Here is a 12,769-nt window from a genome sequence, read left to right as displayed (position 1 = left end):
TGTATATTTTACGCATTTTTATTAATCTTTTTTAAATTAATTTTTATTTTTTATTATTACATTAAGTTATCATATTTTTGAATATGAATTTTCATGTTTATAAGAGAAGAGGAATGTTTGTAAAAGTGAATTTAATTTGATTAAATAGGTGGCGGAGAGTGTAGCGGATACTTTGGCGAGAGCAGATGGAAGAGAAATTCGTTTAGAAGAGGAGCCAACTTTGGCTTTAGCTTTGCTACTACCCGAGGATGGTTACAGTTGTGAGGTGATTAGAGGCGTGCCTCCTGGTTTGGCGGAATTTTTATTACCCCTTCAGCGTGACGGATTATGTCGAATGGCTCCTCAACTGACCAGCAGTGGTTTCTGGACTATTTACATGATTGACCATCACAATAATGTTCGTATTTCTTTAAATTTCTTTGTTTGCTTTCTTCTTTTCTCATTCTTTTTGTTTTTAAATATTTAAAAATTTTAAATTAATAAAATTCAAATTTAATATTTTCAAGATTAAATAATAAGAAAAATTAAACCAAATAAAATTAACATTTTAAAACACAAAAATAGTTACTTATAAATTTTATGGTAGAAAAAGAACATTTCTATTAACCCAAAAGATGGTTTCTGTTATTGATTTTGTCAGAAAAAACTGGATTTTATTTATTTTAATGTCTTGTTCTATGTAGAATTAAAATCATTAACTTTTAGAAATATCAATTTTTTTCTACTTAGTTCAAATTTTCGACTAATTCAAATTTGGAGAATTTTATTAAAATTTTAGAAAATAATCAAATTGTTTTAAAGAATTTTATTATTTATGAAAATAATTTAATTCTATTAGAAAAAATGAATTTCTTTGAAAATAATTGAATTTTTTCGGAAAATTGATTAAAAAAAATTAATTTCTGCGAAAAATGTTATTAAAGTTTTTAAAAATAATTAAATTCTTTCTGGAAATTTTATTAAAATTCTTTTGAAAACAATTGAATTCTTCCAAAATATTTTATTATAATTTTTATTATTAAACATAGGTATTAAATCCTTTCGAGAAATTTAATTAAAATTGTATCTATGAAAAATAATTGAACTGTAATGAAGAAATTTATAAAAAAAATTTAAATTAATTACAGTAATGTTAAACACTAATGTTAATAAATAATTAAATCCTTTTTTTCTTTACAGTTCCGAAGTCCGAGCGCAATGAGTAACAGATCAGGAAATTTCTCTCATATCGGACAGAATCAAGGACAACCGGAAGTTCAGGTTATCAAACTTCATAAATCTACGAACGGAATGGGCCTCAGTATAGTTGCAGCAAAGGTACACTATTCCCCTTTTTCTTGAATAGAAATAATTTCTTGTTTTTTTGCCCGGTAATTGGTATTAATTATTATTGATTAATACTTTGGTTTAATTGAATTTATATAACAAATTTAAAAAAAAATGAATCTATAGAAATGTTTATTCTTTTAGGGTGCTGGACAAGATAGGCTGGGAATTTATATAAAGAGTGTCGTTGCTGGCGGAGCTGCTGATACGGTAGATACTTATAATTTATTTTACATTTTTATTTTAGAATTTTCGACTAATATATAAAATATCTTTTTTATTCTCAGGATGGTAGATTAACTGCAGGTGACCAATTATTAAAAGTTGATGGTCAAAGTTTAGTTGGAATTACACAAGAAAAGTTAGTATATTTTTAAATTGTTAATGATTATTTGTTAACGATAATTTTATTAACAGGAATATTATTTTATTTTTTATTATTTTGTACTGTTGCAGCTGTTTGATTTTTTTATTATTTTTACTTACCACTATTTTTACTCTTTGTTTATTACTTTTAGTTACTTTAATAAAAAAATAGATACATATATTTTTTACAGTTTCGATTTTAATTAACTAATTGTGGTGTTTTAGTTAAATTATTAACAAGGAAAATATGTCGCTAGTTATTAAATATTGATTAAAATAAAATAAAAAATATTTCAGAGCTGCCGAGTATCTTGTGCGAACGGGACCAATTGTAACACTGGAAGTTGCTAAACAGGGTGCCATTTATCACGGATTGGCTACTTTGCTTTCTCAACCTTCTCCTGTTATGACCAGAGGTAAGTAAAGAAAAAATTATATCAAAATCCCCACAAGTTAATCAAAAGAGAAACAAAAGAAAAAAAACTCGCTTATGCTTTAATTTCAATACCATTGTCTTCTCGCCACTGAAAAAGAATTTCAAATTACATTGCATTTTTTTCAAATTAATTAAACTTTTCATTCTGCATTTGTTATGACAGTAAACGCTATTAAAATGCATTTTTTCTCAAAACAAATTTCCGTATTGCTTGCTCATAATATTCTATGTGACTAATAATTAAAAAAAATCTCGCTTCAACTAATGCTTTTAAAAACTAACTATTGTTTCTAACAGAGCTTAATAAGGCACGACCAAAATCGGAACATTTAGAACCTTCCCGACTGGCAGATAAATCTTCACAACCATCAACATCTCATTCGATGGGCAATTTATTGAATGTTCCAAAACAGGGATATCAAGAGCGTTTAGTCGATTGGGATTTAGATCATATGCAACCAGGTGCGACAAATCTTCAAGTAACACAATCGCAGTATCAAAATTTCTATCAAAACCCCTCCTATTCTTCATTCCATTCTTCACAAAATTTATTACAAATCCCAAGATCAATGTCTAATCTCGTTAATTCAAGTGCAAATAGTTCAAATCTCCCGACAATTTATCCAATTAATGAATTACCAACAAACGAAGATTACCATCGTTGTCATTCAAAGAATTATTGGACCAAACGGCAAATTCCTATTATTCAAGAGCCGAATCAAATGTTCCTAACAATTCCGAGCCATGGCGAACCATATCCCCCTTATCCCGTAAGAGTTTCAAGAAATTCATCATATGGTTATTATACTGACGACAAGACTGAATTAATTTTTCCCACGAGAAATTCCTCTGAGGATAGTGTCGATTCCCTGGACGATGAGAGGGAGGAGGAGTCGATTCCCTACATTGATGACGATAAATCCGAGGAGAGTCAAATTGACGATTTTTGTTCCGATTGCTCGAATTTTAAGAAAGAGGGCAAGGAAACGAAAGTAGATGAGAAGGAAAATTCGAGTGAGAGAGAAATTCCTGTTGATGATGACGATGATGTTTTTAAAGACGAAGTTTTAGTAATTTCAACTCCAAAAATGCATACAATAATGCCGGAACTGAATTTAGATCTCAGTGGATTGAACAGTGATATTTCGAGTGAGGATTCGAATCCCGAAAAATGTTGGAAATCCCCCGAAGAAGTTCGTCTTGGTTGTGGTCGAGTGGCCGCACTCGCAAAACATTTCTCCAAACTCGGTGAATCCGGTCTGATTAAATTGAAATCAATGAAACTCAACGGTTCTCGTCAATTTATGTCCGAGCCGGACGTGGCTCTACACGACCAAGTGGAAAAAATATCGAAAAAGGAATTCAAATCCGAAAGCGATTTGTCGAAATTAGATAATAAAAATTTGACAAACACTCCGGAAAGGGAGTGGAGCATGATACTATTGGACATTCAATTCAACGATCAAATCAATCGAGAAAAAGGGGAGAAATCGACAGAAATCGATTCGGAAAATTCATCGAAAATGAATCAAAAAAATGAATCGAAACTCTCACTTGAGGAACAAGAGAATATAATTGAACAATTGAAGGAGTTTTCGAATCTAGACAATGTCGACGCTCCGCTTTTTATTCCGAAAGAAAAATGTAAAAGTTCGAATTCGAATTCCGACAAAGAGACAATGACGGATTCGAATGATTCATCGACAAGTAATATTCCGAAATACTCAATTGTTGGAACGATGCGACTGGAGAATTTTCGACAACATTCCCTGCCGTCAGTTCTCGGTAGTTTAAACATTTCCCCGAAAATGCCGAAAAAAATAAATAAATTAGAGAAATATTGGTCACTGAAAGACTTGATGTTCGACGACACAGACTCGAATACAACAGTCAATGATTCTCCGAAGTATTTTATTTTCCCCACCTGCTCGAGGGTTGTGTCAGCGCCTGAAATCACGAACGAAGATGTCAATTTTTTCCAGTTTCATTCAATTTCCGAAGGCGAGAATTTGAACATTCACAGTACGTTATCGGTGAATGGGGACACTGTAAACACAGATATAATGACAGAGACTTCCGGAAAAGAGAGAAAGGTTAATTTTCAAATAGAGAGTAAGACAAAATTTCCGAATTCGTTTTTAAGGACGAAAAATTTATCGAAAAGTCACGAGGAATTGGGTAGAAGGAAAAAAGATTTGGTTAGTAGTAAAATAATTTGTAAATCATTGGAGAAAATACCGAATATGACGATGAAGGGAAAAAGGAGTTTTTTACAACAGCCGAGAAAGGAGAAGTGTTCTTTTATTGGAACTCATGCGGCGATAAAGTCGGTTTTGGAAAATTATAATCAGAGAAATGAAAATTCATTTCATGGTGATTCGAGAAAAAAGTTTGTTAAAGAAAAGGCAAACAGTGATTTAGATGTTTCTGAACGAATGCCAACGCCGAGATTTGAAAGAGGTGATTGGATCTTTCGAGAATTTCCACCGTTGGATACTAATCCAGAAATGCGTAAGCTGGTGGATTATGTATTGCAAGAGTCTTGTTGTTTAAATACACTCTGCCTGTTTCATTATGTTCAGTTCAAGTTCAAAATCGTCACGTCAAAGAGAAATTTTCAATTTTCCCCACAATTGAAAGTCCATTTTATTTTATTTTTTGGCTTTAAAAGGTTCGTTGGATTGCTTTTTCTGTTTTAGCTTTATACACACATAATATTAATACATTTAATATAATTATAATAATAATATCTAATATAAATATTAACTATTGTATGATATTTATTATTTAATATAAATAATAAATATTATGCAATAGTTATTACTTATTACCACAGAATTACTAGGGTTTAACAAATAAAGTACTATTAAATATTATTTTCAAAATTTTTAATAAAATTCTTCAAAAAATTCAATTAATTTTAAATATTTCATAAAATTCAGCTCAAGAATTCAATTCTTTAAAAATAGTTCATAACATTTCTCGTTCAATTATTTTCAAAAATATTGAAATTCTTTGCAAGAATTCAATTATGTTTAATGTAATTTCTCGAAAGAATTCAATTATTTTCAAATATTTAATGAAATTTTTTCCAAGAATTCAATTATTTTCAATGCAATTTTAAATGAATTCTTCAAACTAATTTAATTGTTTCCAAAATTTTTAATAAAATTGTTTCTAAATAATTCAATTATTTTAATAAAATTCTTCATAGAAAACATATTTAAATTATTTTTAATAGAATTTTAAAAAGAATATTATTGAAATTCTAGAAAATAATCGAGGGAATTTAGCGACAGTAGTTAATTTTTGTTTTTAACATCAGATAAACATCAGTAAAGTTTTCAATCAATTTTATGCTTCTAAAAATTATCTTTTTTTCTAATTCAACTCCCGCATTGAAATCGTTTTTATAGGAGTCAGAGAAACAGTCAAAATTCAGTCTGGAAATCAGGGAAAAAGAAAATTACAAATTTTTGTGGCAATTCTGTTAAATGAAAATATTTATTTTTATCTTTTAATTGTTACTATTATTATGTTTGTATATTTGTGCAAATCAAATCAGGATTGATGAAAGAAACATAACTCAGAAAATCAAATTTTTAAATTAAATTTATTTTTCAATTTGCGAATATTACAAATTGAAAAATAATCGAAAGAATAATGTTTCTAACTCAATTTATCACATTTATGATTAGATTAATTTTATGTCTTCAAATTATTACACTCTAGTTGCATTACATTAGACATTTTTTATACTGTTTAATAGGTACCCATTTAGTTAATTAATACTAATATATTTTTTCTATTTATTTCATTTCTAATTTCTTTAAGACACTGCTTTGCACAATTGCAAATATTTAACAATTTACTCAATTTCTCTTATTATCATTCATTCATTTTTGTGAATGTATAATTTACCAAGTTCATCAATTAGTACATTTTCAGTTCTTGCATGTTAATTAATTATTTATTAATTATTAATTAACATTTAATTTTTCTTATATTTTTAAAGAATGTACAGAATACCGATCCTTCTTTCCCTTTCTTCTTTGTAATTTTCCTCTAAACACCATATTATTCCTTTACATGATAGTATTCATATTGTATTTCAATAAATTACTTTTAATTTTATCGTACGTTAATTTATTAAACAGTAATATTTTATTAATATTTTTTTACTATTTTATTATTATTAATAGCAAATGTTTAATAGTTAACTGATTAGTAATGAACTAATTACTAAATTATTTTACTTGTTTTTATTTTAATATTTCGTCTAAATAATTTAATTTATATTTATTTTGTTATTTTGTTTAAATTATTTTATTTGTATGTAAATAATAATAATGTTATCACTCGGTCATCAGAATAGTAAAATAATAAAGTCAACTATCACTCCGAATTCTTGACTCGAAATAATCGTTGATTTAATTATTTTACTACTTTATTTTTATTTTTTTTTATATTTTGTTTTTTTTATATTTCTCACAAGCTATTTCTTTTTAATATTTTTTTGAATATTAGATTAACACGTGAAATCAGGCATGTTTGCACGATACGTGTTTAACAATAATTTGCTTATGGCATGTTAAAGCATTAACTAAAAGCATTTTTTGTGCATCATGTGCTTCTACAGGACCCAGACGCATGAGTGAACGTGATTTGCCATCACGTCTAGGACATGATCCGACTCCCCAACAAATTCACAGCAGCAAGTCTGTCCCAGCCCTGCATAGTAAGTAGATTAATTTCAAAACCCATCAACAAAAAAATAATCATTCTTCTTTTATATGCAATTTTTATATTCCATTCTTCATTATTCATACGTTCATAATTTCTTATATTATGTTCACTGTCTTTTGTCTTCTTTCTCATTCTCAGCTCTTTGTGTTTTCTAATAAAAATTAAATAGATGCTGTTTTGCATAATTTTTTTTAATTTCGCATTCTTATATTTTATACGTCTGACAATGTTTTTCACAATTAGAAAAAATTTTTTTTGAATAGATATTAAAAATTTTGTTATCTTGGAAAAATAGGAAATTTAATATTATTGATTTATTAATTAGAAATATTTGTATATATTAATTAGAAAAAAAAATTCTTTTTGCTAGATATTAAAAATTTTATTATAAAAAAAATATAAATTTTAATATTTTTTTATAGTAATTTTTAATGTTAGTTGAAAAAGAGAAAATTTGTTGCTTTTGGTCTTTTTGAGAGATGTTAATTGGATTTTTGTTTACAGATGTAGGAACGGAGGGAAAACAGCAACATGAAGTCTTCAGCGCCGGGTATAGTAGAGCATCTTCCAGTAATAGTGTTACTCCACCAGTTCAACCGCCGCCAATGCCAGCAATGAATGGAGCATCTTCCTTACGATCCAGGTAAGGATAATTTTCTCGTTTTTCTAAATCTTTTTGGAATTTTTTTTTTCACTTTTTAAAATATTTTTGGAAGTTTTTTTCACTTTTTAACATTTTTTTTAATTTGTGCACACTCTTCAACATTTTTTTGGGAAATTTTTGTTCATTTTTTAAAAATCGTTTTTTATTTTTATCCGCCAGGTCAAGTCATAATCTCCACGATCCAATGAGAATTGGCACTTTACCTCCGTCAGGATTAGTCAGCAGGCAACAATCATCTCCTAATCTAACTCCAAGCCAGATGCATCCTCAGAATAATTTACAAGGGAACGAGGCTGAGAGATTCTATCAAAATTTAAGTGTTTATCGAAATCAGGATTCGACTGTAAAACAACAACCGAGTCCTCCTCAACCTTTGGATGACAGGTGACTGAGAAAATCTATATTAATAATTGTTGTATTCCTGATGACTGATTCACAGTTAAAAATTAGTTTTATGTAAAATTGAAAAATTAATTTTAAGAAATTTTGATCACATTTTTATTAATTCAGATTTATTATTTACTTATTCAAAGAGTAAACTTTATAGAAATATTTTCACTAGAAAAATTTATAAATAAATATTATTTTCCATAATTTTGCGTTAATAAGTAGATTTTTTCAATTTTAAAAGATGGCATTTTTGTTTAAAAAGTATTATAATTTTTTTAACTTTCATAATTATGAATCTTAAATAATAATTCAATTCTTGCATAGAATTTTTTTTTAATTTTTGAGAATAATATAATTCTTTCAAGGAATTTTATTAAAATTTTAAAAAAATTGAATTCCTTCGAAGAATTTTATAACTTATACAAATAATTCAATTTATTCTTTCGTGAAATTTTATTTAAACTGTTTTAAAGAATTTTCTTTTAAAATTTTTTAAATAATTGTATTTTATAAACAAATTTCATTAAAATTATACTGAAAATAATTGAATTCTTTTTACAAAATTTTATTAAAATTTTATTGGAAATAATTGAAGTCCTGCCAAAATTTTAAACTCTTCTGAGGGAATTTAATTAATAATGTACTGAAAATATTTTAGCCATTTTAAAGAATTATATTCAAATTTTCAGAAATAATTAATTTTTTTTTTAAGAATTTTATAACAAATTTTAATCAGAATTAAATTTCATCCAGAAATTTTATTAGATTTGATTGAAAATGAGTAAATTCGTCCAAAAATCATATTATTTATGAAAATAATTGAATTCTTTCAAGAAATTTTATTCAAATTGTTTGAAAATAGTGAAATTATTATAAAGAATTGTATCTTAATTTTTAAAATAAATGAATTCTTTTAGAGAATTTTATACAAATTTAAAAAATTCAATTCTTTAGAAAAATTTTATTAACATTGCATTAAAAATAATAAAATTTCTGCACAGAATTGTATTATTAATGAAAATAATTGTATTTTTGTAAAGAATTTTATTATAATTCTATTGAAAAAGTCAATTCCTGCGTAGAATTTTCTTACTTATTAAAATAATTAAATTTCTTCGAAGAATTGGAAAAAAATAAATGAATTCTTGCAAAAAACGTTATAAAATATTTTTAAATAATTGATGTCCTGAGTAGAATTTTATTAATATTTTTGAAAATAATTGAATTCTTGTGAAGAATTTTTTTATTTACAAAAATAGTTAGATTCTTGTGAAAAATTTTATTAAAATTCTATTGAAATAGTTGAATTACTGTGAGGAATTTCCTTACTAATTAAAATAATTAAATTTCTGCGAAGAATTGTATTATTTTTAAATGAATTGATTTCTTGCAAAACATTTTATTAAATATTTTACAATAATTGAATTTTTCCGAAAAATCTTATTATTTATGAGAAGAATTAAATTCTTGTGAAGAACTTTATTGTTTACAGGAATAATTCAATAATGCTTGTGAAGTATTTTGTTATTTAAAAAAATAATTGAATTCTTGTGAAGAATTTTTTTATTTACAAAAATAGTTGGATTCTTGTGAAGAATTTTCTTACTAATTAAAATAATTTAATTTCTGCGAAGAATTGTATTATTTTTGAAATTAATTGAATTCTTGAAAAGATTTTATTATTTTAGAAAATTTTAAACCATGAAATCATTTAATAATTGAAGTTAATATTTAAAAATAAAATAATTTACAATTTGCGTAATAAAAATAAATCAATCATCGCGTATTATTTGCTAGTTTTTAATATTCATTTTCGAATTTAAATGCAAAGAGAATTTGATGTGGAAAAATGAAATATAAAATTCTTTTAGAAGTTCGCTGCATACACAAAAGAACTTGAGAGGTTCCCAAAGTTCTCTAAATCGACCAGGATTGGACCTGAATCAATCGAGAGACAGACCAATATCCGCCTACATTCCACAAGGCCAGCAGCAATCCTACGTGACTAATCAAGGACAACATCAAGGACTTCCACCCAGATCTCAATCGTCTCGTGATATAATAAGACAAGAAGCGAAACTTCAAGAAATGCAAGAGGAAGTAAGAAGACGCGAATTACGCGGTGGTCCTCCAATTTCCAACAACTATCGACCCAATTACAACGTGCGACCAATGATCGCACCACAAACGGCAAATTCCATTCGTCAATCACGACCCGTCGGCTCAACTCCAAATTTAGGTCCAACCTCTCCAACTTACGGCGCTCGACAATTGCCACCAGGTTACGGATACAATGACATGCAGTACAATCAAAATCAGTTTGCCAAGCATCCGATGCACAGTCAGTATGGCATGTTGCCAAAGGGGAAGAATGACATGCCTCAGGATCCTGCCATGCGACAATTCGTCGAGCAACGACAATATTCACAGAACGGCGGTTCCTATCCGAATGGACAGACTGAATTGAGAAACGATCAGTATTCTGGCGAGGGAATTATAAATCGAAATCAGAATGGCGAGGGCGCTATTTTGGGAATGGAGAATCCACCTTCGAGGCCCATGCTTCCGGAGGATGGTTTTCGGGAGAGTCCTCCGCCACCTCCGCCGAATACCTCGACACATCCGCTGTACAATAAACAGTCGGACACGAGGTACACGGCCAGTATGCAAGATCCACCGAAAGGCGGTTATTATCCAACTACTGGAACGACTCAACAGCCGAGACAATATCAGTTCAGTGCTTCGAATCCATGGCAAAGGGAGGAACGAGAAAAGGTAGATTCAAAATGTTTCATTATAGACAAATTTAATCACAAACTGCAATTTACTTATTTTAATGTCTTGTTCCATGGAAAATTACAAAAATTCATCTTTAATTTCCTATCACTTATGCTCTAGTTCAAATTTTTACTAATTCAGAGATAGCATTTTAGCAAGAAAAATAAATAAGAGAATTTTTTTTAACTTTGATTTTAAAAGACGTAACATTCTTGTTCAAAAAGTGTTATAATTTTTTTAACTTTCATAATTTTGAATCTGAAACAATTTAATTCATGCGTCGAATTTTGATAGAATTTTTTAAAGTAATTTAATTTGCTTCGAAGAATTTTATGTTTTCAAAAATAATTTAATTCTTTCGAGATAATTAATTATAATTTAATTGAATGTAATTCAATTCTTATAAACAAAAATTTGATTTCTTTCAATGCATTTCTTTAGTTTTTTCATATAATCAATTTTGTTAATAATTGTAATTAACAATTTCATTTGTAATGTTATTTAAATTATTGATAAACATTAAATCTTTTCAAAGGACTTTTTTATTACATTTTTTGAAATTAATTAAATTTTTTCGAGAACTTTTATTAAAATTTGATTAAAAATAATTAAATTCTTCTGAAGAATTTCTTAGAAATTTTTTGAAAATTGTATTGAAAATAATTTAATTTCTTCAAACAATTATATTATTTACGAAAACTAATTGAATCCTAGTGCAAAATTTTATTACTTATGAAAATAATTGAAATTCTTGCGAATTAAATTTTATTAAAGTTTTTCAAAACAATTGAGTTGATCTGAAAAATCTCTCATAATTTTAATTGAAAATTTTGAAACCAATTGAATTTTACGAAGAATTTCTTATAAGTTTTTTTATGAAATTAATAAAAAATTGTAGAGAATAATTAAATTCTTTCGAAAAATATTATTAAAATTTCATTGGAAATAATTGAATTAATTTGAATAATTTTTTTGATTTTTTGAAAATATTAGTTTTTTTAAAAATTATAATAAAAAATTCTGAAAGTAATTGAATTCTTGCAAAGAATTTTATAAAATTTTTTAAAAATAATTGAATTCTTTCAGAAAATCGTATTAAAATTTTTTAACCCTCCGTCACACACATGAGAAAAAATTACGACTTTACACACGTTTAGAGGGAATCCCTCACCACATTGTAAAATAAGCAACATTACAACATAAACAAAGGAATCAACAAAAATTTAGTTTTAACACAAACTTACAAATATGTAGTAAATTATTCTAAATTATAAAATTAATAAAGGGTAAGAATTCCTGAAGTGGGCCCCTATTTTTCATTAGGTCGGTGGATTTTTCTCATTCTTATATGTTTCGATAGCCTATGATGGTATAATAAAAACCTGTAAATAGTTTTCCGAAATTCGAATATTTACCAAAGTTATTCAAGGTCAAAGTAATTTGTAGCGTTTTAGTAAATAGCTAATTACTCGCGATCGGATAAACCGATTTTAATAAAAATTGGAGGAGAGTTTACCTAAAGAATTGTACTTTAGATAAATGATCAAAATTTTAATTAAAAAATATAATTTGTTTAAATAAATTAACTTTTTAATTTTTGGGGTTAAAAAAAAATTAGTTCTCCATATTTTTTTTTGATTTTTTTTTAATAATCAAATAGAGAATACTTTTAAGATTTTATTTCAACAATAAAAAAGTGGGATTCTCTATTACTTTAGAAAATATAATATTTTTAGGTACAAAATTTTTTGAAAAGTTAAAGAAATTTGAAGCAAAACAAATGAACGAATTAAACTCGACAATTTTAACCAACCAAGTTGAATTCGTTCATTTGTTTTGCTTCAAATTTCTTTAACTTTTCAAAAAATTTTGTAACTAAAAATATTATATTTTCTAAAGTGATAGAGAATCCCACTTTTTTATTGTTGAAATAAAATCTTAAAAGTATTCTCTATTTGATTATTAAAAAAAAATCAAAAAAAAATATGGAGAACTAATTTTTTTTTAACCCCAAAAATTAAAAAGTTAATTTATTTAATCAAATTATATTTTTTAATTAAAAT

At 26.7% G+C, this 12,769-nt stretch overlaps 1 protein-coding gene across 8 annotated transcripts in view; it reads left to right on the top strand.

Moving 5' to 3' along the window:
- Positions 1–12,769, top strand: part of LOC122509831 (afadin) — a 156,765-nt gene that overhangs the window by 130,858 nt on the left and 13,138 nt on the right. For 4 of the 8 annotated variants that reach the window (XM_043624095.1, XM_043624093.1, XM_043624097.1 and 1 more), the window contains 10 exons: positions 149–397; positions 1,180–1,317; positions 1,471–1,536; positions 1,614–1,687; positions 1,990–2,108; positions 2,426–2,590; positions 6,768–6,866; positions 7,379–7,517; positions 7,698–7,922; positions 9,800–10,703. In XM_043624095.1, coding sequence (XP_043480030.1) covers positions 149–397; positions 1,180–1,317; positions 1,471–1,536; positions 1,614–1,687; positions 1,990–2,108; positions 2,426–2,590; positions 6,768–6,866; positions 7,379–7,517; positions 7,698–7,922; positions 9,800–10,703 — 2,178 coding nt within the window. Of the gene's footprint in view, positions 1–148; positions 398–1,179; positions 1,318–1,470; positions 1,537–1,613; positions 1,688–1,989; positions 2,109–2,425; positions 2,622–2,720; positions 4,640–6,767; positions 6,867–7,378; positions 7,518–7,697; positions 7,923–9,799; positions 10,704–12,769 lie in introns of all 8 variants that reach the window. The other 4 variants (XM_043624099.1, XM_043624094.1, XM_043624096.1 and 1 more) reach the window with 4 other exon arrangements.

The sequence above is a fragment of the Leptopilina heterotoma genome, unplaced genomic scaffold (genome assembly GCF_015476425.1).
Source record: "Leptopilina heterotoma isolate Lh14 unplaced genomic scaffold, ASM1547642v1 Lhet_63, whole genome shotgun sequence".
NCBI lineage: Eukaryota > Metazoa > Arthropoda > Insecta > Hymenoptera > Figitidae > Leptopilina > Leptopilina heterotoma.
Note: the sequence above shows the minus strand (reverse complement) of the source record. Positions and strands in the feature narration are given on the sequence as shown.